The following is a 22,133-nucleotide window of genomic DNA, read 5'->3' as shown; positions in this document are numbered from 1 at the left end:
TTTTGTATTTTTCTATTTTTTTTTTTTTTGCAATGTCGCTGCCTTCGTATGCCGCATGATTCACAAAAGAAAGCATTTTATTGTTTTAATGAAATGTGATTGTATCAAATACTTTACCTCTCCATTTTTCGAAGTCCTCTTTCTTGAGCTCAGTCAATCTGCGCGGTGGCAGCTTTGGCTCCTCCTCTGAGACAAACGTCAGACCGAAGGCCAGCCCACCCTTCTTCTCCGTCACGTCCTCAGTGACCATGGTACGGCGCACCTTCTCGTACACCTCCGCCTCCTCCTTCATCACTCCCACCTTGTTGTTCTTCGCAAAACAACTCTGCAACAACCCCATATCGATACACAACTTGACTGTATCAATCGCTAAGGCTATTGATTGATGATGAGGCAATTGTGACGTCACAATAAGTAATCAATTGTGACGTTGCAATTACGTGGCATTACTCTACATCATTTTTCACGGTAAAACTGATGAGTTCTGTCCCTTGGCTTGTCCCGCTACACTGCTACATTCACATGAAAGTGTGTCGCAGAGGAGACGAGTGGATTTACGAGGTATTTTAATTATACTGACGTTGTAACATTTCCCCTGTTATATGTCGAGGGATTTTCTATTTTTTTTCTTCACGATTCGGCAATTCTCAAAATCAGTAGAAAGAAATTAAATCTGGTTCATTTTAGGGGCCGTTTCAAACTACAAGCACATGCATTTACTACAGGAGTACGTAAAAAATGTCCATTTTCCGCACTTTGATGCAAATTGAAAAAATACTAGAATAGCGATTTTCCTGAAATTTTGATATGTGATTAGTAATTATACATTATCTATCTTATATGGAAAAATTACTATATTCTACCGTCTAGTTTTCAAAATAAATAAATAAAGGTAAATGAAAATGGTTACGAGATCTAGAGAAGAGCTAGCCCCTAAGGTCAAGTTTTCACAAAATTACTTTGGTTTTTTTTTCGTTTTTTTTTCTTTTCTAGCTCACCTGAGCTGAAAGCTCAATTGAGCTTTTCTGACCACTTTTTGTCCAGCATCTGTCCGTCCGTCTAGAACAATATGTTTGACATGGAGAGATTAGAAAAAGTTCAATTAAGTGCTGCAAGGATTGTTACTGGTTTACCCATTTTAGCATCTACAGATTCTCTCTACACAGAAACTGGCTGGGAATCTCTGGTCAGTCGACGAAATAAGGCTAAATTAATAATCATGTTTAAAATTCATACAAATCAAGTACCTGAGTACTTGAGCAATATTATTCCTCCCGTAACAAACAATTTCTCAATATATCACACAAGAAATAGCGAAAATTATAGTGTTCCAATCAGCAGATTAGAACTTTACAAAAAATCTTTTGTACCTGACACCATTCGGAAATGGAATTCTCTCAAATTAGAAGTTAGGGAAGCAACGTCTCTCAACATATTCAAGAAAAACATTACTGAAAGTATTCCTCAACCTCCAAAATATTTTTCATTTGGTAAACGCACTATTAATATTTTACATACCAAGTTGAGACACAACTGTATTTTGAATTATGATCTGTATAGAAGAAACATTATTGAATCACCCAATTGTATTTGTGGTCAAAAGGAGGATGTTTATCACTTTTTCTTTGTATGCAAGAATTATGTAAATGCAAGAAACAATCTTTTTGAATTACTTTTTAATAGGCTTGATGAAACAATTTTAATTAACTCACATTTGCTTCTTTGGGGTAGTGAAAATTTGTCTTACAATACAAACTGCTTTATTTTTTCAGCAGTTCAAAAGTTCATTAATGAGTCTGGAAGATTTAATAATTAAATTCTTTTTTGCTTTTGCTTTCTTTACTGTACATTATCGTTATCTACTATAGATTTGCAATTACTTTGTAAATGTATGTCTATGAATTTAATTATTATAAAGTCAATAACTATAAGTAACATGTAATATTACATGTACTATGACAATTGTATATATTGTATGTATTATCATTAGGAGAGGAACTTGTAAGTTGCAAGAACTTGTTTCCGATCCTTTTGTGTTACTTACACAATAAAATATGTTCAAATCAAGTCCGTCTGTCTGCCCCAGTCTGTCTGTCTGAAAACTTTTTACATTTTAAACTACATTTTCAACTTCTTCTTTAGAACCACCGGACCGATTTCAACCAAATTTGACACAAAGCATCCTTGGATAAAGAGTTAACATAGTTAAAATTTATTCTTAAAAATCGCCTTTAATGTTACAAACATTATAATATACTTTCTCCGTTGTTTTATTCCATATGTAATGATTGCATAAAACGCAGTTCATGCATTCTCTTCCTGCACCATAATCCGCCGAAACACACCAGACAGTAAAATGTTATAATAATAGATAATAGTCAGCCAATGGGCGCTTCATATGGGGTAATGCATGTTTTCAATATAAACATTTTGTAGAAACATTTTAAAACATCCCCGTTTACAGTAGATAATTTGTTTGATTTCGGATTTTTGCCGAGTTTTAAGAACTTTACTAGCATTACAAATGTACATGTGTTAGTCAAGGTTTTCTTCGTTCATGGCTTTCATGCAACATTGCATGCAGAAGTGATTCCACCTTTGTTAAATTAAGAAGTTCCATTCACAGATCTTTTAATACCTCGGTGTTTTTAAATTTTAAGATAATTCGATTGGGATTTAAAAATTGAAAATATTTGTACCGTAATACGGTGCATGATTGAACTGTGATTTACAACCAGTGCTTGTACATGGAAGTAAGTGTCCATATATCAAGGTAAGAATTGATTCATAAAGTGTGGTCAATTTTTAGATGTAAATAAGACTGGATAATTATGTAGAAAACACGAACGGGGGGGGGGGGGGGTTAAGCTTTTTTCGATTTTTTTATTTCCACATAAAATTAAGTTAAAAATCAAAATTTTTAGCTTTCCAATTACATTTTCTATTAAGAACTTTATGGAACACTCTCCGGTAGTCATGGCAAAGAACGCGTATAATACAACTTTGTAAAACTGTCTACCACTTACGATTTCTTTATATAGATATAACTAAAAGGATATAACGAAGTAACCTAGATTTACTGTATACACATGTGTATTTGTATTTGGGCTAGCAATTGTCCTTAAATATTTTACGTTAAAAACCAAGTGACTTTAATTTTGACAATTCATCGCAAAAGAGGTATACATTTCGATTTCCGCGCTTAGATATCAATATTCTTTCAGTTTTGGACATGATGTACTGGAATCGATGCTGTCAAAGTAAGGTGCGTCCACTCGCCGTTCTGGGTGTTGCCGTCTTGTGTTGTATGTTAGTGCGGTGGATAGCCAGCTTTAGTTGTAAGTATCACATGTACAGATCTAAGGGTTGGGGGTTTGGAGGAGGTCCAACCCCCCTCCCCCCGAAATTCAAACTTATTAAATTTACACAGGACTATATTATCTAAAACAGGCCTTGGACTTCCTCTGGAATACAAAATTATCCCCCCCCCCCCTCGGGAAAAATTTCTGGTTCGAACATATATCAACCATGTCTTTTCTTGTAAAGTCGTTTGAAATAAGAAATGTTTACCCATGAGATTTTTTCATTGGTTTAACCTTTCAACTTGATTTATTTGCAGTTACTAGATCTAAATGTCCACAAAGCTCTTTTTTCGATCTACAACGTGCATACGAGTCTCTTGCAGTCGCCCAGCGTGAAAGGCACGTGTCATCATTGTTAACTATTAGGACGACAACAAATCGAGAAAGATCGACGACAGACAAACTGATTGAAAAGGCATCTTCTTCTTCCTTTGTAAATTAAGTAACTGCGATTCACATATATACAATTTTTTTTTATAATTGATATTGTTTAGCTAATCTGGGTCATCTACAAAATTTTTTTCTAAAAAAAAAATCAAAACCTTAGATTGAATTCAAAAATAGTAATAAGTAACCATTTTCTTACCTTCAAAACCCTATATGTTTCATATTGAAGCATATAAAACAGCAAAAGAAGAACAGCCTAACGCCGATGTTACTTGAGGGTCCGGACAAATTTATCTCGAGGGGCAAAGCAGCGTGGTCAGAAAACACAGTTCTTTTTGGGCGACCCAAGAAAAAGACCGGTAATTTCTCCTTCGTTCAATATGCCTTACCAAGCTCCATCATAGTAACTTTTTGTCAGCTTTCACCTTTTGTATGTTCTGCTTTAGATTAGACAATCAAATGTTTTCTTTGTTGGCCACCAATGCGAGTAGGAGGGAGCAAGTCTTGATCGCAATGATCGCTACCTTCAGAGCCCATATGACACACCTATTAAATTAAACATTTTACTTATTCCTGTTTATATTTACAATTTTACACAGAAAAAAGTATTCCGATGAATGATAATACATGTACATATTATTATTACCTGTATTATAAATCCTTCGTCTGTCTGTCTGTCTGTCGCCCCCTCTTTCTCTATCCATATTAAGTGAGCAATAGTACTTAAATTTTAGAATATTTTCTCTTCCACAGTGGCTTAAGTTTAAATGCCGAGGTCATTATAGTCCGATGAACTACATTGCATTACAGATGCGACGAAGATATCGATCACATTTATTATATTTTATAATCTGGGAGTTACGAGATTCACTTGTTTGTGTTGCAGGCTACCTGACCATTGGTATACCTGTGGTAAGACGGAAACTCGAGGGGGACCGGTATCTCTCTTCCACTGTGTCGTCAATCATAGCAGTGACTTCAGACACCGAGAAAGAAAACATTACTATTGTCATCTTCATGTCGGATTTCAATAAAACATGGAACTTGGAGATGAGTCAACAAATAAGCGAAATATATTCGGAACATATAAACACGGGTTTTCTTCAAGTGATTCACAGTCCCCGAAATATTTATCCAGATCTGGGTATTAACGCAAACTTAAATGGGGACTCCAAAGACAGAGTTGCATGGAGGTCGAAACAAAATATAGATTATGCTTATTTGATGTGGTACAGTAAGCAAGTCTCTGAATTTTATCTGCAAATCGAAGACGATGTGATAGCGGCTAGTGATTTTTACGCCGATATTAGGAACTTAATCAGTCAAAAAATTGCTATTCCTTGGATTGTTTTTGAATTTTCTCGGATGGGTTTTATCGGGAAATTATTGCGTTCTGAAACCTTGCCAAGATTGGCTAGCTATCTTTTGTCTATGTACAATGTGTTGCCGTGCGATCTTTTGCTGACGAATTTTAGAATTCTTCATAATCAAGTCTCTCCCATATTTCATAAAAAAGGTCTGTTTCAGCATGTTGGGAAAATATCCTCATTGCAAGGAAAACTCGCGCCATGGACCGATAAAAGTTTTAAAGACTCCATTGACTTTACCAAATTTGATATCAAGGTCGACAATCCAGTGGCAGACGTAATCTCCAATATGGAAGCAATCCCTGGATCTTTGCCAGAGAACGCATATCTAACAAGCAACGACATGTCATTTTTTGCAGTCAAAAGTTTAAGAGCCAACGACTTTTACAGGATTGTTTACCCAAAGCCAATCAACATCAGTAGAATTACAGTATCTACCGGCCACCCTGTTAGGAGGACAGGTGCTATAAAACGTGCCCTTTTGAAGATAGGAAATGGTCGCGGGGAAATAGGCGAACGATGTATTCCCGACCAGCCAGTCGGTTCGTTCTATTACGGGGAGTTCGACTCTGAGATCCAAGAATATGTAATTCCGTTCAGTGTAAAATGCATTTCCATAGAGTCACAACAAAACGTATCTAAGATGATAATTATAAGAAAAATATGGGTTACGACACAGAGTTGACACATAACTAAACAGTTGAAGGTATCACCGATGGCATCGGGGCTATATCTGTTTATCCGAATTCCTGCCGCTAGTTCTGATGCCTCGGAGTATTAGCACATCACCACAGAGTCATGACGGTTATATTAATATTGTTTTACATGTAGAAAATTCATTTGAAATTAAAATAGAAAATATCTAGTAAAGAGTGCAGTTAATGTTTTACTATTTTTGCTAATAAAAATATGATATTAAAATAAAATAAAAATAGAGTATGCGCATGGGTTTGAATTTTTCATGAGTCTGGGCAAACAAAAATGTAAATGTTATTAAATTTTTTGTTCATGAATTAGTGGAATGAATCAGAGGAAAATCTATGCGGGAGAATTTAAGGGTGGGCGTATAACTATAATCAATATTACAAATTAATTTGATTAGTTTGGAATTAAGACAAAGTCCTTGTAAGTCTCAAACTCGTTTTCCGCGGTCAAAATGTAAAATTTGATTGAATGAACCGCCTGTTCCAGACCATCATATTCGCGCAATGCGTTTCTGTCCAATTTAAATATCATGTTTTTATATTCACTTTACAAAATTCACCATTATTTGCATTGCCCATATTAAGCCTACAGTACACAGGCCCAGAAGAAAACGTCCTTGTATAGGCACTATTCCTGGATATTACTTTTGATTAAATTCAGATTTAATCCACAAACATTCTGGCCAAACTAGATGTTAATTGATGTATGACTTATTAAAAGGAATATTTACTTAATAAAGTCAATTGAAAGTTAGTCTTATTGCAATGGAATATGTACCGTTATCTAAAAGAGTCTGGCCTACAGTACTTTCAGTACTTTGATTCAAATAATCACTGAGGCTCTATCAGAGTGCGTGCAGGAGGTAAAGAACATAGCAAATGCCTAACTGTTTGTGTTCTGGATATATTTCATTCGTCAGACACGAAATAAACTCCAAGAGCCGATTTTCTTCATATTTCATTTTAAGCTTATAAGGTTAAGAAAGAAAAGAAAAAAAAGCAAAAAGAACAACAAAAAACCAAACAAACAAAGATAACGTCAAAAAGCGTCATCAATTTTCAAGGTTTTCAAGGTTAAGTACTCATATCTATTTTGTTAAAAACACGTTGAACAAAGTTTAACCTTTTTAACCGATTTTCCATAGAAAAAATTTGATTATTGAAATGGTAAAAATGGCTAGCGAGCGGCTGCCAATGCGGTAAACCTTTTGTACGGATAACTCCTCCAACAGTTTTTCAAAATATGACGTTTTTGATTCGCAGATCAATTGTACATTTATAAGACAAGTGCACATTACATGGAATTTGATTTTCAACCGGGTTTTCTAAACAAAAAATCGGGTTATCGAAATGGTGAAAAAGGCGGGTGGAAGGGCGGGTGCCAAAAGGTACATCAATTGTACGGATAACAATCCTACAGTTTTCAAGATAGGAAATTGTTGTTTTGCAGATCAATTGTACATTTATCACACCCCCCTCCCCCCCCCCCCCCCCCCAAGTCCTTGCTATGCCCGGGGGCATATAGGGCAAACTCTAGACTTTTCCACTTGTCTTGTCTTGAGCCACCGTCTCCAGTTCTATCCATGTAAATTTGTGTTCTATCATTTCTTTTTCCTTTTTCTAGGGTCGACCGGGTTTTCTTTTCCCTTCTTGTGTCCATTGCAGTGCTTCTCTTGTGATGTTGTTGGTATGTTGCAACGCACTTTGAAAAAAATTACGCACTTTGAAAGTTTTTAAGTGCGTTAAATTTTGGACCCAGTTAACCCACTTTGAAAAAAAATTCAAAGTGCGTTATGAATGTACATTAACATTTTTTAGCATCGAGACACTTAACGCACTTTGAAAAAAAAATTATAATTCAAAATTCTGGAATTAAATTCCTAAATTGTTTATAGTATGATGATTTGTTAACATTTATGAATCTTATTTACTGTCTTTAGAAACGGGGATAAGGGTGGGGGTGTGGGTTGACCAAAGATACAGGTCAATAACCAGTACTTCATTTCATTGATTACAGATAGAAGGTCCCCGTCTCTTCCTTTTTCCTTCCAAAAAATATATGATATTCAGCAACATAAAGCAAATGTATAAAATCGGAAAAAGAAATACGCTTTGTTGTAAATTAAGTACATTGATATTGTAAAAAAAAACGAGCTGGACAAACAATAATTTCTCCAATGGTATGTTAAAGGATCTATAAGTGTTTCAACAGAGACCCTCTTTTATAATTCTAATCAAGTAAATCACTTCATTATAAAAAAAAAAATTACATATACATTGCCAAACGTTAAGCATTAGAACGTGTTTTTCATCTCGCACTGATCTTCTAAAAGTTTATTATGTTTTTTAATAACCATAACTCACGTATCCTTTTTTCACATCATGTTTGTTTATAAGCACATGCAATTGAAGACAGTTGAAATATGTTATACATTATCTTTATCATCAATAAATGAATTAGATAACTTTTTTTCTGGCACAGCACAATGCACCAATGCATTTGCTAAACGGTGCAGTTTAGGTCATATTTGGATAATTCTAATCTCCCGAATTGTTTTTTTTGTAAATTGTAAAACAACGTAAGCTTATGAGAAAAGGAAAAAAAAATTCTAATCAAGAAACTGTTTATCAGCTTAGCTGAGAAGGATTGGGGTCTAGAATATATCCCATTAAGATACACAAGGTTAAAACAATTATTTATTGTATCTAAAATTATATATTATTTCGACTAAACCCTGAACAATTTTTTTTTCAAAGTGCGTTGATATCGACGATATAATGCACTTTGAACTAAGTTTTCAAAGTGCGTAATTTTTCAAAGTGTAACGTTGGTAAGTTTCAATAGCACATACCCTATCCATCGCCATCTCTATACCGTGCCCAAATTGTACGGATAACTCATCCTACAGTTTTCAAGATAGGAAGTTGTTGGGTTTTCTTTTTAGATCAGTTACACATTTATCAGAAATGTGCATAAATTTTGATTTTTTGATTTTTGATTTATGAAAAAAAACCAGATATAAAACTTAATAAAAAAAAAATGATTATTCTAGACTCTAAAATCTGACTAAATCTTAACTTAAAAATAGTACAGTAAAACTCGTTTAGTACGAACACAGAAATAGCAAATTCTCGGATATAGCGAAGTTTTTTGAGTCTTCGGTAAAATCCTAACAAATCTTTGTAAATTTTAACGGTTTTAATGAATTCGGATATAACAAATTTACGGATTTATAGCGAACTCATTTTGAGTCCCGTAAAGGTGAATTAAAACGAACACTTTTATAACGAATTTCTTTACAGATAAAACAGTTTGCACTACTATTTATCATAATAGTTTGAATGATTTTTTTTTTCATAAATAATTTTTAATTCACAATTGAGTAATTGTGAATTGTGATTGTAATTCACAAAGTAATGAATATTTATTTAATGCCTCAATTAATGTTAATAATAGTCTGGTGAAAAAAAATGTATACAGTGAATTCGCTAAAGTTATTATTACGAATTCGTCATACGGATATAACGAATTACGGATATAATGAGGTAAATCCATTTGTCTCTCGTACTTCGCTATAACCGAGTTATAAGTAGTAAGTATAAGTAATACTACCTAAAGAATAATGTTTTGAGGAACATTTGCAACCATGAAACTTTAGCAACTTAGCCCTAAAAATTAGATGAAGGGCGGCTTCTACGCTATTGTTCTCTAGATACCTCAATAACGGTAAAAATATCTATACACTTAGGGCTTTTATTGGACATAAAAAATAACAAGAGGGCAATAGGCCTTAACGGTCACCTGAGTACCATGGCCCATAACCACTCCTGTCGAGGAGTCTCATATATGCATTATATTAAGTTTCCTTCCGGAGTAAAAAAAAACAAAACTTTTAATATTATATTTACATATACCAAGTATTATTTCCTCTATTTCTTACGGAAAATTATAGTTAATTCATAGCTCTATAGAAACAGCCAGACTAAAATCTACACGCCCAATTTATCGATTGGTCGGAGTCTACAGCGGCTGAAACTGACAAGAAAGTAACAGGACTGAAATTGACACGCCGAGTTTATCGATTGGTCGAAACCTTCAGCGACCTAAGAAAAATCACGGACTGCACGAAATAATCATAATGATGTCAGACTCAAAGTCTTACAGGAGACAATTAGGCTGACGCGGGTTATGTATTTTTTTTCTGCAATGTCGCTACCTTCATATCCCGAATGAATCACCAAAGAAAGCATTTTATTGTTTAAATGAATAGTCAATGGAAGATAACACCATTTACTGTTACAACCCTCCCCTTGAACTCTTTCCAAATGATTTCACAGTATTTTAACTTTGATAGATGGCTTCATTCTCTTTCCCTTTTCTAAATGTCATTTTACTCATTTCTTTCATTGAAATTCCTGAGCAGAATAAAACAATAAGTCAAATATATATATCCCCTACTAGCCTTAACCCTTGCCTTACATGTAGATGACATGAAATATTATCAAAGATGACAGCTTAAAGGTTTTTTGTTTTTTTTTTATAAACATGCAGTTAGTTTTTATTCTGTGTCAGTAGATGACTTTAAACATTATACACATGAAAAGGGCGTGGTCACGATTTTGGTCAAAAATTATTTTTCCGATTTTAATGTTTACAATGCTTCAGTAAAGCAATTTTGATAGGCAACCAAAATTTGAGTGTCATTCGTTAAGTTTTAAGCGAATTATACAGCTTACAATACAAATAGGATTTTGTAGGAACGTAAAGGAAAATGGAGAAAGAGAGAGACAGACTGACAGACAGACAGAAAGAGATAGATAAATAGCAGGTTTTGTATTATGTAAGAACAGAGAGAAAAGGATTTAGAGTGAGAGAAAGTAAAATAAAAAAATTGAGAGATGGAAAGAGGAATGGGACAACTGACAAAATCTAAAAATTATCATTAAATACATCTTTGGAAAATAATTAACATTGCATCAATATATTTGAAAGTTTACGTCCGCTCATAGGTAAGCCTAAGTTTAGATGTAAACAGGGGAGACTGACGACCTTAGAGTCCGATCTTGCATACTTTAGGAATCAAATCCGCGATATATACATAATGATTTCGCTTTGCCATCTGCATATTACCATTACATACTTGTATCTAATCCCAATTTTGAAGTTACAACACGAAAACGAATTTTTTTAATTTTTACTTTATTATGAATAGAAAGGAAAAAACAAAGAAGAAATGTATATAATTAAATCTATAAAAATGATCAATAGTTAGAACAAATATTGATACCAATCATCAACATAAGTAAGAAAAAACATTCATTATTTCCTATCAAACAGAAAGGTTTGTAGGTTTGTAGCGTTTCATCTGATACTTGGAAATGGCCTAGTTTGCGTAGGAGAGAGTGTGCAATTCACAACGGCTGCATGCAATGCAGTAATTAACAAGGACAACCACTCAATCTGACGTCATCAATGGCGATATCACTGGCCCAACTCGCTCCCCGAACACTCTCTATGATAATCTAATAAAAATAAACATAACTTTACAGTGAACAATTAACAAATAAAATGATGTTCAAATAAAAAAAATTTTTAATTGCTTATAAATCTTTAGGTAAGATAATATATATACACTCTGGTGTTTGCAGAAGATATCATAGATCATTTGTGTACCAGTTTTTTTTATATCTATTTTATGAATTTCTGTTGTTTGCCTATACTTTCAATCTGAAACTGATCTGAAATGGTTCTAGAGATGATTATCTGTAACGTAAACAACACCACTCACTTTTGTTTGCGAATCTAAGCTCAGATTGAGTTGCAGGCTTTTCCAATCAGATCCTTGGTGTCCGGACTTTTGGAATCTGGTAACGGCGGGGTTGGATCCTTGCTTTGTTTTGACGTACAGTGACCCCATGCTGGTAGGCCGTTCGTCTCGCATGTAATATTGCATTTTCAAGCAGTAGGTTTTAGCTTTAATTCAACAAAGATGTTGGTATAGTTAAACGGTGCCTCATGAAGCTTAACTCATCTCGGTAATGTTCTGATGTTTGATGGGCATTTATTATTTCGTGATGGATGACATAAAAGGCATGAAATGTACGGACTGACGCCAGACTTCCTATTACAGTTATAATAGTAACTTCTATAAATGGAAGAATTGGCTGTTCCGTTTATGTAACATACTCATTGACTAAAACAATAATTTACATTCCTCACTACTTAAATATAAAACAAGAGTTGTGTATTTCTTCTATTTTACTTAAGGAAACGAGAAAAGCAATTGTATTGAAAAGTAAAGGGGCATTTAAATAGAAAAAAAATATTTACCTTCAAAAACTAGGTTGCTCTCCAGGATGGCTTTGTCCCCTTGTACTCTGGGATATGATCCTTCTGTGTATAGATAGTATTGTCCCTCATAGGCACCGGCAGGCCCAGTGTATTTAGATGGTGTACCATACTAATAAATAACGAAATTATCAATGAAATCACAATCATTTTTGTTATTTTACAACAAAATAACAGTTTAGCTCTTAACTCCATTTCTTTGACTTCCATATATGTTTTGTAACATAATTTTGCTGCATACGATACTGATGGTGAAATTGATATATAAATGACCGAGACAACGTATCATTTGGGAGATTTCTCCTCTATTTTTTTTTTTAAAGAAAAATTATTGTGTTTTATTTCACTACTGACAAAACCTAACCAAATTTCAACAATTTGTACACACGTGTATGAATTTATTCATAAATTTACATTCTTTGATGGCGTCTAGTAGTTTTGAAGTTTACTTTGAGAAGATTATATTCGTGCTTTTATTTTTTTTTTTTAGCAAATTTAGCAACAGAGAAAACGCAGATTTCCTTTTCATTGTATTAATTGCCATATACGGAAGAATTGGCTGTCCCTTTCATGTAAAACATTGATCGAAAACAACGATAACTTACAGAGAAATCTTAATATAAACAATGATAAGATCTCTTTGATTGTTCATACGGGCGATACGAACGAAGCGATCATTGCACGAAAAGGTAAATAGATTCATTTTTTAGATTTTTTACCTGCTGTCTTGTCCAATCGAAATTATCATTGGCGGAGTCCACCAGAAAGCAGCTCGAACTCTCAAACGTGCAGACATGGCCTACAGCTAAAAGAAATTCAGGAAGGCGCTTTTCATCATGCTTTTTTTAATGTTTCGTATAAATAAAATCTCTCTTCATTTTATGTAAATATTGATATCCGATCTATGTGTATAAATGTTAACATTAAATTTAACAAAAACTGCTGATGAAAAATCAATTTCGGCAGAACACACATCTTTTAATCCTGAATGACTATTATGTACATGATGATAATCGCGTATATACTTGAAGCATTTTTTTATAAGTCAATGAAAAGACATGTATTAAAGCGGATTGCAAAAGAAGGATATCGTTCTCTCATTCTTTTTCACCTGTTTGACAGAACCTTCCTGTATACATGCAGGTGTTGCATACACACGTGGCGGTAGTTCCTACTGGCACACAGGTGCCGCCATTTTGACATGGATTTGAGTCAACGCATGGTAACAAAGTTCCTGGCAAAAAACCAACAAAAAAGCATTGCATGTATGAGTGAATTGGGGGAACTAAAAATGATGACCTTAATTCAAATTTAATGATATTTCCTGTTTACAAAAATTGTTCTCTCTCTATATATATATATATTATACAATTATTTAATGCTTGAACGGTCAATAGACCAGAATATTTTTCCCGAGGTGCAGGGAACAGCTCAGTACGATCTATTGCCCGAGGCCACCAAGGGAAAAAATTCTGGTCTATTGACTGTTCAAGCATTAAATAGTTGTTTTATTACCTAATTCCTTTTTTAGCTTTCGGGGTTTACAATTTGCATATTGCAGATGGTTTTCGTGCCATTATGTTATATACTCAGATCTTTTTTTTCATCTTTTACATGCACAAAACCTGTTGCATGCATTACAACATCTCTATTTAATATTAGTTTACACAAAGAAGGGAGAGTCTTCAACCAATTAGATTTTTTACTTAAGTCTTTTACTTTATATAAAGCTTTAGATTTTGTTATACTTTCATGTTAAATACTGAAATATGATTGGTTAAGACGCAGTTAATAATATTTACTATTACCCTCAGCGTTAGCAACGCACTTGGCAACGGGTAATATTAAAAAATGTTACATGCGCGAAAATTATGCGCGTACGGTTCGCTGTAGAATTCACGTTATTCCTATGTAATAGCAGTTAAATTTTCTTAAAAATTTTAAAAAAGACATTCAGTATAACAAAATAAATAGTGCCTGTTTGGGAGGATAACAGTTGAAATTGACACCCCTCGAAAACCATTGTCAACCTCCGCTTCGCGTCGGTTGACAATGGTTTTCTCGGGGTGTCAATTTCAACTGTTACCCTCCCAAACAGGCACTATTTATATAATATGATACTCCATTTTTGATAACATTGAATTTGGTTTCACTAAGTATTGAAAACAGCGTCTATGTAAAGAAATATACATTCCCTGAGAACTATCGAAAGGATGTAACATTAATATACCCGCGTTCTGAAATACGTTGCCGGTCCAATTGATCGCAGTCTATTGACCGGCGGTCTAATAAATCGCAGTCTATTGACCGGCAGTTCAAAAATCAAAATTGACGCAAATATTTAATTTGTAATAAAACAACAAAATCCCTTTGATTAGGTAATAAAACTCTCTATATAACTCTCAATCTTAATTGAAATCTTATGACATTTCCTGTTTTACAAATAAATTGTTTTCTCTCTCTCTCTCTCTCTCTCTCTCTCTCTCTCTCTCTCTCTCTCTCTGTTCTTGCATAACTTACCACAACTGCCTGGTTTGATCATGATCTCATCAAGAGCAACCCTCTGTTTACCGAGAACACCCTCAATTGTCAACTAAAAAACCGATCATATTGTTAAAAGATACATCTTTAGGTCTAGTGTTAAGTTGTCTGTGATATACTGGAACATATAAATGAGACCTTGAAGTGGCGATTCGCCAGCGTTCGTAAAAAAGACATAGTCTTAACTAGAGAGATGTCATGTTGTAATTTTTGTGTTTATAGGTGGGTAAAAATTCATGTTGTAAATTTTGTATTTACACACACCAAGCAAATTCAAAATTTACATGACAGAGGACTTAATGGTTATGGCCATTTTTACACTATAACATTTGTCTTTAGATGAAGAGCTCTCTATAAAGGTATAGAAAAATATTCAAAATATTCAGCCCCAAAATATTCAGATATTTTCCCCCTAGATGATAGTTTATGGCTAATATATTAGCTAGTATCTTGAAAAATATTCAAAATTTTAAATATTTACATTTTAGACTTTTCTTGTGTAGATGGAAGTTTAAGGCCAAAAAGCTTTAAGTCAGGCCTGATGGTCAATTCAGTGACCATCCAGCCACCATAATTGAATGATATCTAAATTCCCTTCAGTTTTATAAACATATGTGAGCAACAGGAACAGTGCTTCTTTACTGACCTTCAGATTATTCACGGAGTTGATTTGGACCTCCTTAGTTTGCCATACATCTGTGGCACTCTCTGTGGTCAGTTCTGCGAGTTTTATCTTGCTTAGCCCATCGCCTTCCATGTACACATAGACCCTTGACGGCAACGATGTCGTTGGGTCGTTCGTGGGGAAAATATACTTGAAACTAAGGCACCTGTCATTTGCTGTCAAAGATATTTTTAAAGTCATATATTCTGTGAAAAAAATATTTTCCTCATTTTCATAAAGTGTCTTCATTTTGAAGTTATGCCTTTATAGAAATACAAATATTCTTAAAAATCAGTTTTATAACTAATTAAAGTATAACATCTAAATATCATCTACTTTATATGTTTGTTATGAAACTGCGGTCATTTAAAAAACAAAATGCTTTTTTGGTGATTCATTTGGGATATGAACGTAGCGACATTGCAGAAAAAATACATAACCCGCTTAAAGAGGTTCGATCCTCTGATTTTGGGTAGCCATTTTGTGTCACCTCTAGTCTGGAAATTCAGTGTCATATATGAATTCTACTTGTAAATTCCTTTTTTACAATGCCAAATAAACTCCACTGAATAAAATAGTGAAGAAAAAATTCCATATTTAGAGAGTGTAGTAAGGGACTATATTTTGTGGCGGAGTGTTTTTAAGAAGAAAATGAACATTTTTCATAACTCAGTTGTTTTAGAGTACCGTAATTCTAGCTTTCTTATTTTCCGTGCAGACCAAATTTTCAGATAGTTTATACTTTGGGATATCTTCGTATTGTTTCAAAAAACATATTTCAACAATATTTTAATATTTCTATCGACATATATTGTCATGTTTAAGTGATCTTTCATAAAAGTAAAGAAACAATTAACTCCAATTTTCCCCTAAAATTAGCTTATTTCATGCCATATCTCAAAATTTACATTATAGACCCATACTTTTGGTTTTATTTTCTGAAAATTTAAGTTTCTTTTGACAAGTCTGTCATAATTTGAGTAAAAGTTTGAGACTTTTAAATTATTTAATTGCATGTTAAAAACGTTTATGAATAAAAATAGATTTTTTCCAGTGCAAAAAGGTCAAAATATCAATAAGATGAAGAAATTGCAAATTTTTTCATTATGAAAATTTTAATTTTATTAATTCTAAATAATAATGATTATTTTATGCAATATACAAATAATCAAACTTAATTGACGGAATATTGGTAAACAACACATATAACGGTGTTAAATACAATTGTACAAGCTATCACAAGGTGAATAAACTTGGTATCAACTACCAAACATGCACAGGAAGTAAAGGTAATTCTTGGTACAAACTATCAAATTCCTCAACTTCCTCTTTCTTGTTCCCGCCAAAGTAAAGCCCTTGTTAAAATCCACCTCTGAAAAAATCTGAAAAAAAAAATCCGTAATCATCATGCCACCCGTCCGCTTGAGACAGTCCAAATTGTCCAACAAACAAGTCCAGAGGCAGAGGACCTCACCTGCTAGGGGAAGAGGGAGGCGAAGGACAGTTCAACCTGACGAAGCAGCAACGTCTTCAGATACGGTCAATGTGTCAGCATCCATCATGCCCACACAGATGATAGAAGAGAGTCAGCAACCAACACAGCAGGCTGGTGAGTCTTTTAACATCCCCTCAATTATTGAGGAATCAGATTTTAATCTTTTTGACATAAGTGATTATCAACCAGTTCAAACTGTAACTACATTTGACTCACTTGGCGGCCACATCCCCCTAAAACTTAAGCAAAAAATTTGGGAGGGGAAATTCATCGATCTAGCACTTCTCCTCAAGTCTGCAATAGAACTTGACAATGAAATTGAGTCTAAAGGGGAATTGCAAATCAGGGATGGTAAAATGTGCCTGGTTAAGCAAAAGACCAATTCCTTCCTTTCTATTGAAAAATGGACAACTGCCTTTATAATTTTTTCTAGCATTATGCTGGAGAAATACCGCACCAGAGCACAGGAAATGTTGAAATACATGCGGGATATCCGCATTGCTGCATCTAAATCCTCTGGTTGGTATAAGTATGACGAACAATTTAGACTGAGGAAAGCGTCAGACCCCCACAGTTCATGGGGTCAAATCAACACTGAATTATGGCTGCTGTTTGTCAATAACAACAAGACACCTTTCAATCCCGACCAGCCTCACAATGCATACAACCCTACTATCAAACACCAACCTCGGCTAAATACACCAAGCAATAACTATTACTGCAACTTGTACAACAGTGGTAAACAATGTCGTTTTTACCCAAATTGCAGGTTTAAACACAGCTGCAAGCTCTGTGGCGGAACCCATGCAGCAATCAACTGCAGGAAACAACAGTCCAAATACTAGTCATGGTACACAAGCCAACACATCACTATTTACACTGGGTCATACTCCAATTAAACTTCCTCGCCTTAAACACCATTTAAAAAATTATAAACACAAACAATTTCTGCTCAATGGGTTTCAACATGGTTTTCAACTACAATACACGGGCCCAAGAATACCAAGACGTGCAAACAATCTACAAAGTGCTAAGCAGCATCCAACAATCATTAACCAAAAAATCAGCAAGATTTTCACTACAAAGAATCGGGGGTCCTTTCAAACAACCCCCTTTTCCAACACTCCAAATATCGCCAATAGGCCTGGTACCAAAGAAAGATGGAGATTACAGACTCATACACCATCTATCTTACCCAGATCAGGACTCGATTAACTTCTACTTAGATCCAATAGCATGTTCAGTTCATTACTCCTCCATTGATGACGCAGCTGCCATGATAGCTTCGTTAGGTCAGAACACTTTATTAGCAAAATCTGACATCAAGTCAGCCTTTAGATTATTACCAGTTGCAATATCTGACTTTGATTTGCTAGGTTTCCAATTTCAAGGCAGTTTCTATTTCGACAAAATGCTGCCCTTTGGTGCCTCAATTAGTTGTGCTCTCTGGGAAAAATTTGCCACAGCACTACACTGGTTAACTCAAAACACATCTCGCAATCCAAACATTTTACACTATCTCGATGATTTTCTCTTTGCCGGCAAAGCCAATTCTCACCAGTGCCAAAACACTTTAGTCATTTTTCAGAACATATGCCAAGACTTGGGGGTTCCCATTGCACAAGACAAAACTACAAACCCAGCCACAATTATCACATATCTCGGAATAGAATTTAACACAACTGTCATGTCAATGAAACTCCCTCAAGACAAGCTGAGTCTCCTCTTAGCGACAATCCAAACCGCCATCCAACATCAGAAAGTCACCCTCAAATTTCTTCAATCTCTCATTGCCCTGCTCAATTTTGCATGTCAAGTAGTAGCACCTGGGAGAGCATTTTGCAGAAGGCTGATTGATGCCACCATGGGCATTAAAAAACAACATCATCGAATTAGAGTGACAGCAGAAATGAAACATGACCTCCAAGTATGGCAGCAGTTTCTAGCAAACTACAATGGGATTACAGTGATCTCAAATAACATTTGGTCGTCAGATACCTTTTTACAGCTATTCACTGACAGCGCAGGGGGGGGGGAGAACGGGGGTTTCGGAATTTTCTTTTCGGGAAGCTGGGCTCATGCCAAATGGCCAGAAAAATGGCTACAAACTGATGTCATCTATGACATGACATTTCTGGAATTGTTCCCAGTCTATGTGGCAATATTGACCTGGCGCAATTCCTTGTCTAACAAACGTATTCTTTTCCACATTGACAACATGGCTGTTGTACATGTCCTTAACAACTCCACATCCAAATCCAAGAGAGTTATGGCAATAGTGCGTGAACTGGTCCTCGTAACACTCAAGTGTAACATCACTGTTAGAGCACAACATATTCCCTCTAAACAAAACTCTATAGCTGATTGCATTTCTCGTTCACAGTGGAAAAAATTCCAACAGCTGGCACCAGACGCAGATCCCAAGCCCACTCAACTTCCCAGCCAGATCTGGAATGTTTGGTCACCGAATCGAAACGATTAATTCAGTCATCACTGTCACACAACTCCAAACTAGCCTATAGTACAGCTCACAAAAAATATAATTTTTTCCTTGATCTCTATAACCTGCCAGACATCTTGCCCATACCTACTGATACCTTACTCAAATTCATTGCATACTTGTCAATTCAAAAATACTCAGCTAAGACAGTAGAACTCTACGTACGTGCCCTTTCATTCAATCATAAACTTAAGGCACAACACGACACTACAAAGTCTTTTCTTGTATCCAAAGCAATCGAAGGCCTGAAACGCAGCAAGGGCAAGACAGTCGACACCCGAGGTCCAATCACTCGTCCCCTCCTGAGACAATTAATTTCATCCCTCCCAACCGTCTGTTCCTCACAATACGAGGCCACGCTATTCACCGCCGCCTTTTCATTGGCTTATTTTGGCCTACTTAGGGTAGGGGAATTCACAACCACTAACAAATCACCATCCACTCATTGTTTAAAACTTCAAAACGTAACAGTTCATAGTCACCAGTCCAATTTGAGGCTCACTATACCTCACTCTAAGACAGACCAAACAGGCAAATCTTCCACACTAATCATTTCTAGAGAGTCTGAGAAGGCCTTGTGTCCTATTCAGGCCATCTTAAATTACAGTAACATTCGCCCCCATTCAGCCCCTACTGCTCCTTTTTTCATCCACGCCGACTCCAAGCCACTCACAAGATACCAATTTAACGCAGTTCTTCAGAAAGCGCTCTCCACCATAAGTCACCAAGGGCACTTCAGTACGCATAGTTTCAGAATTGGGAGAGCAACTGATATGGCAGCACAGGGGGTCCCAGATCAAATAATCAAAACCTCAGGCAGGTGGAGGTCGCAAGTTTTTTCCTCTTATGTTAGATTGTAGGTATAGGGTGGGATTTATTACCTTTATTGCATCTAAAAAATTATTAGCTTCCACTAATCCAAGCAAAGTTTTTCAGGCACCCTGAAAAACATTTGGATAGTTGGATCATCAATCCCTTTCTGGGCCGGAGAACTGGCAGCCACCCAACCTGGTGGCAGGAACCTTAACCTTTCCGCCAGAGTTAAATGGCATACAATAAGGGGACTGCAGTGGCACCAACTCGATCCCCATATTCTGCAATTGTTAAAAAACTCTCCACCCACAGAACTTTTAGTCGTCCATCTTGGTTCCAACGACCTAACCACACAAGGTTTGACCAGTAAAAAACTTATCAAGGAAATTGAGTGTGCTCTTTTAAGATACAATGCGCTAATGCCTGAAACCACATTGGTATGGTCAGCTATTCTCCCTCGCCTCTACTGGCATGGGGCGCCACTTAATTCGGGAAAAAAAATTGAAAAGAAAAGAAAAACAATCAATAGGAAAGTTCGATCAATTGTATTAGATTTGGGAGGGATGGTTATTTCACACCGAAACATCCTAGCAAAGTTTACGCAATTATTTAGACATGACGGCACACACCTGTCTCGAACAGGAAATGAATTGTACCTCAAAAATTTGGAGGGGGGCTTGTTAGCATTCTTATCAAACACTGCCAGGGAATTCTCGTAAGACATTTTTGTTTGACTATCAATCTTACAGGAGGGAGGTGAAATTGTTTTTCTTTTCTTGTTTTGGGTACATGTGACTGCGTGTAGGACTGTTATTCTTTGGGTAATGGAGAACATCATATCAATGTTCGTGGCGGGTCCTGGGGGACCTAATGGGAGGTCTTTTCGGGACATGTCTGGCCCGTGCGTTTTCCCCCATCTGTCAATTAGGCGGAGGGCTGGTATACATGTGTTGGGAAATCGGCATCCCATGTGCTAATGATTGGGGTTCACAAGTATCACGCCATACTTGGGACCCCCTCCACCTCCTAACAAAGGGGGGGAGGCTCACCTGGTGTACTCAAGGTTAGCAAGTACGAGTATATACCAGGGAGCAATCACCGGAAAACAGGGTAAACAGTCATGTCCCGAGTCATCCCCGTCCACATGTCATTCATCAAGCATGGGACATCTCTGGCACTTGTGATCAACACAAGGCCCCCGTCTTGCCCGTTGTGCACCTTTTTGCGTGTTGGTATTTCGGTGGACCCCCAGACCTTTCCATAGCCGAGCAAGGACAGTGTGGCCTTTCGCCAATACCCATGGACTTTGTGGTTAACATGTTTGTGTTTTGACATAGTCACTCATCTGTGTATTGATTCTGTGTTGGCAAATAATAAATTGTGAACTGTTGCATATCTTGTTCTGTATTCAATAATAGCAAACAAGCAAAGCTCTGGGATTACGTTCTGTTGGAACACTGGTGCAACTGCATAAATAGCAAGATCACTGATGGTCAGGCAAAATACATGTATCATTGCTATCGCGTATTATGACTGTTCAATTAATGTAAATTTGTATACGATACCATGGTTCGTTTCGATAAAAAATTATAGAGGGAAAAGCGTTTTATGTGTAATTTGCACTTTCAGTGCAGAAAGGTCATATTAAATACACCGTAGCACCGAAAGGAGCATATAGACCCCAACATTTTGTTTAGAATTTTGGTTTAGATATATGTGTAGATATTAAAAAAATACTTTAGAAAAAAACTTAGAGACTTTTGATCGCAGGATCCAACGTCCTTAAGCGGGTTATGTAAAATTTCCTGCACTGATCGTTACCTTCATAACCCGAATGAATCATCAATGAAAGCATTTTATTGTTTATAATAGCATTTTGCTTTTAATTTTTTATCAACTGGATTATGAAAAGTTAGTGACATTCACTAAATTACTGTAAATGTACACAAGA

At 35.7% G+C, this 22,133-nt stretch overlaps 2 protein-coding genes across 3 annotated transcripts in view; one reads left to right on the top strand and one right to left on the bottom strand.

Moving 5' to 3' along the window:
• Window positions 1-2,644: 2,644 nt before the first annotated feature.
• LOC128183201 (alpha-1,6-mannosyl-glycoprotein 4-beta-N-acetylglucosaminyltransferase-like) lies at window positions 2,645-6,055 on the top strand. Of its 2 annotated transcripts, XM_052852118.1 has the most exons (5): window positions 2,645-2,773; window positions 3,225-3,338; window positions 3,620-3,777; window positions 3,979-4,108; window positions 4,636-6,055. In XM_052852118.1, the coding sequence occupies exons 2-5, from the start codon at window positions 3,233-3,235 to the stop codon at window positions 5,799-5,801; spliced, it is 1,560 nt and encodes a 519-aa protein (XP_052708078.1). In that variant the 5' UTR covers window positions 2,645-2,773; window positions 3,225-3,232; the 3' UTR covers window positions 5,802-6,055. The 2 variants fall into 2 exon arrangements, with proteins under 2 accessions (XP_052708078.1, XP_052708087.1); XM_052852127.1 differs by lacking the exons at window positions 2,645-2,773; window positions 3,225-3,338 and having other exon boundaries at window positions 3,637-3,804.
• A 4,956-nt stretch (window positions 6,056-11,011) lies between these two features.
• LOC128183150 (MAM and LDL-receptor class A domain-containing protein 2-like) overlaps window positions 11,012-22,133 on the bottom strand; it is a 30,419-nt gene continuing 19,297 nt past the window's right edge. The window contains exons 17-23 of the mRNA XM_052852043.1: window positions 15,357-15,550; window positions 14,690-14,762; window positions 13,281-13,403; window positions 12,889-12,974; window positions 12,152-12,281; window positions 11,610-11,794; window positions 11,012-11,343 (exon numbers count right to left, since the gene is read on the bottom strand). Coding sequence (XP_052708003.1) covers window positions 11,260-11,343; window positions 11,610-11,794; window positions 12,152-12,281; window positions 12,889-12,974; window positions 13,281-13,403; window positions 14,690-14,762; window positions 15,357-15,550 — 875 coding nt within the window. The 3' untranslated portion in view covers window positions 11,012-11,259. The remainder of the gene's footprint in view (window positions 11,344-11,609; window positions 11,795-12,151; window positions 12,282-12,888; window positions 12,975-13,280; window positions 13,404-14,689; window positions 14,763-15,356; window positions 15,551-22,133) is intronic.

This window comes from Crassostrea angulata, chromosome 1 (genome assembly GCF_025612915.1).
Source record: "Crassostrea angulata isolate pt1a10 chromosome 1, ASM2561291v2, whole genome shotgun sequence".
Lineage (NCBI taxonomy): Eukaryota > Metazoa > Mollusca > Bivalvia > Ostreida > Ostreidae > Magallana > Magallana angulata.
The sequence above is the reverse complement of the archived record's forward strand: the minus strand, read 5'-3'. Positions and strand labels throughout refer to the sequence as shown.

Bases quoted from the DNA above. Each gene is read 5' to 3' on its own strand.
- LOC128183201 (XM_052852118.1), top strand. From the start codon at position 3,233: ATGATGTACTGGAATCGATGCTGTCAAAGTAAGGTGCGTCCACTCGCC. The intron at 3,778-3,978 runs GCATCTTCTTCT...TTCATATTGAAG, and splicing joins CAGACAAACTGATTGAAAAG to CATATAAAACAGCAAAAGAA. The intron at 4,109-4,635 runs GTAATTTCTCCT...TTTGTGTTGCAG, and splicing joins GCGACCCAAGAAAAAGACCG to GCTACCTGACCATTGGTATA.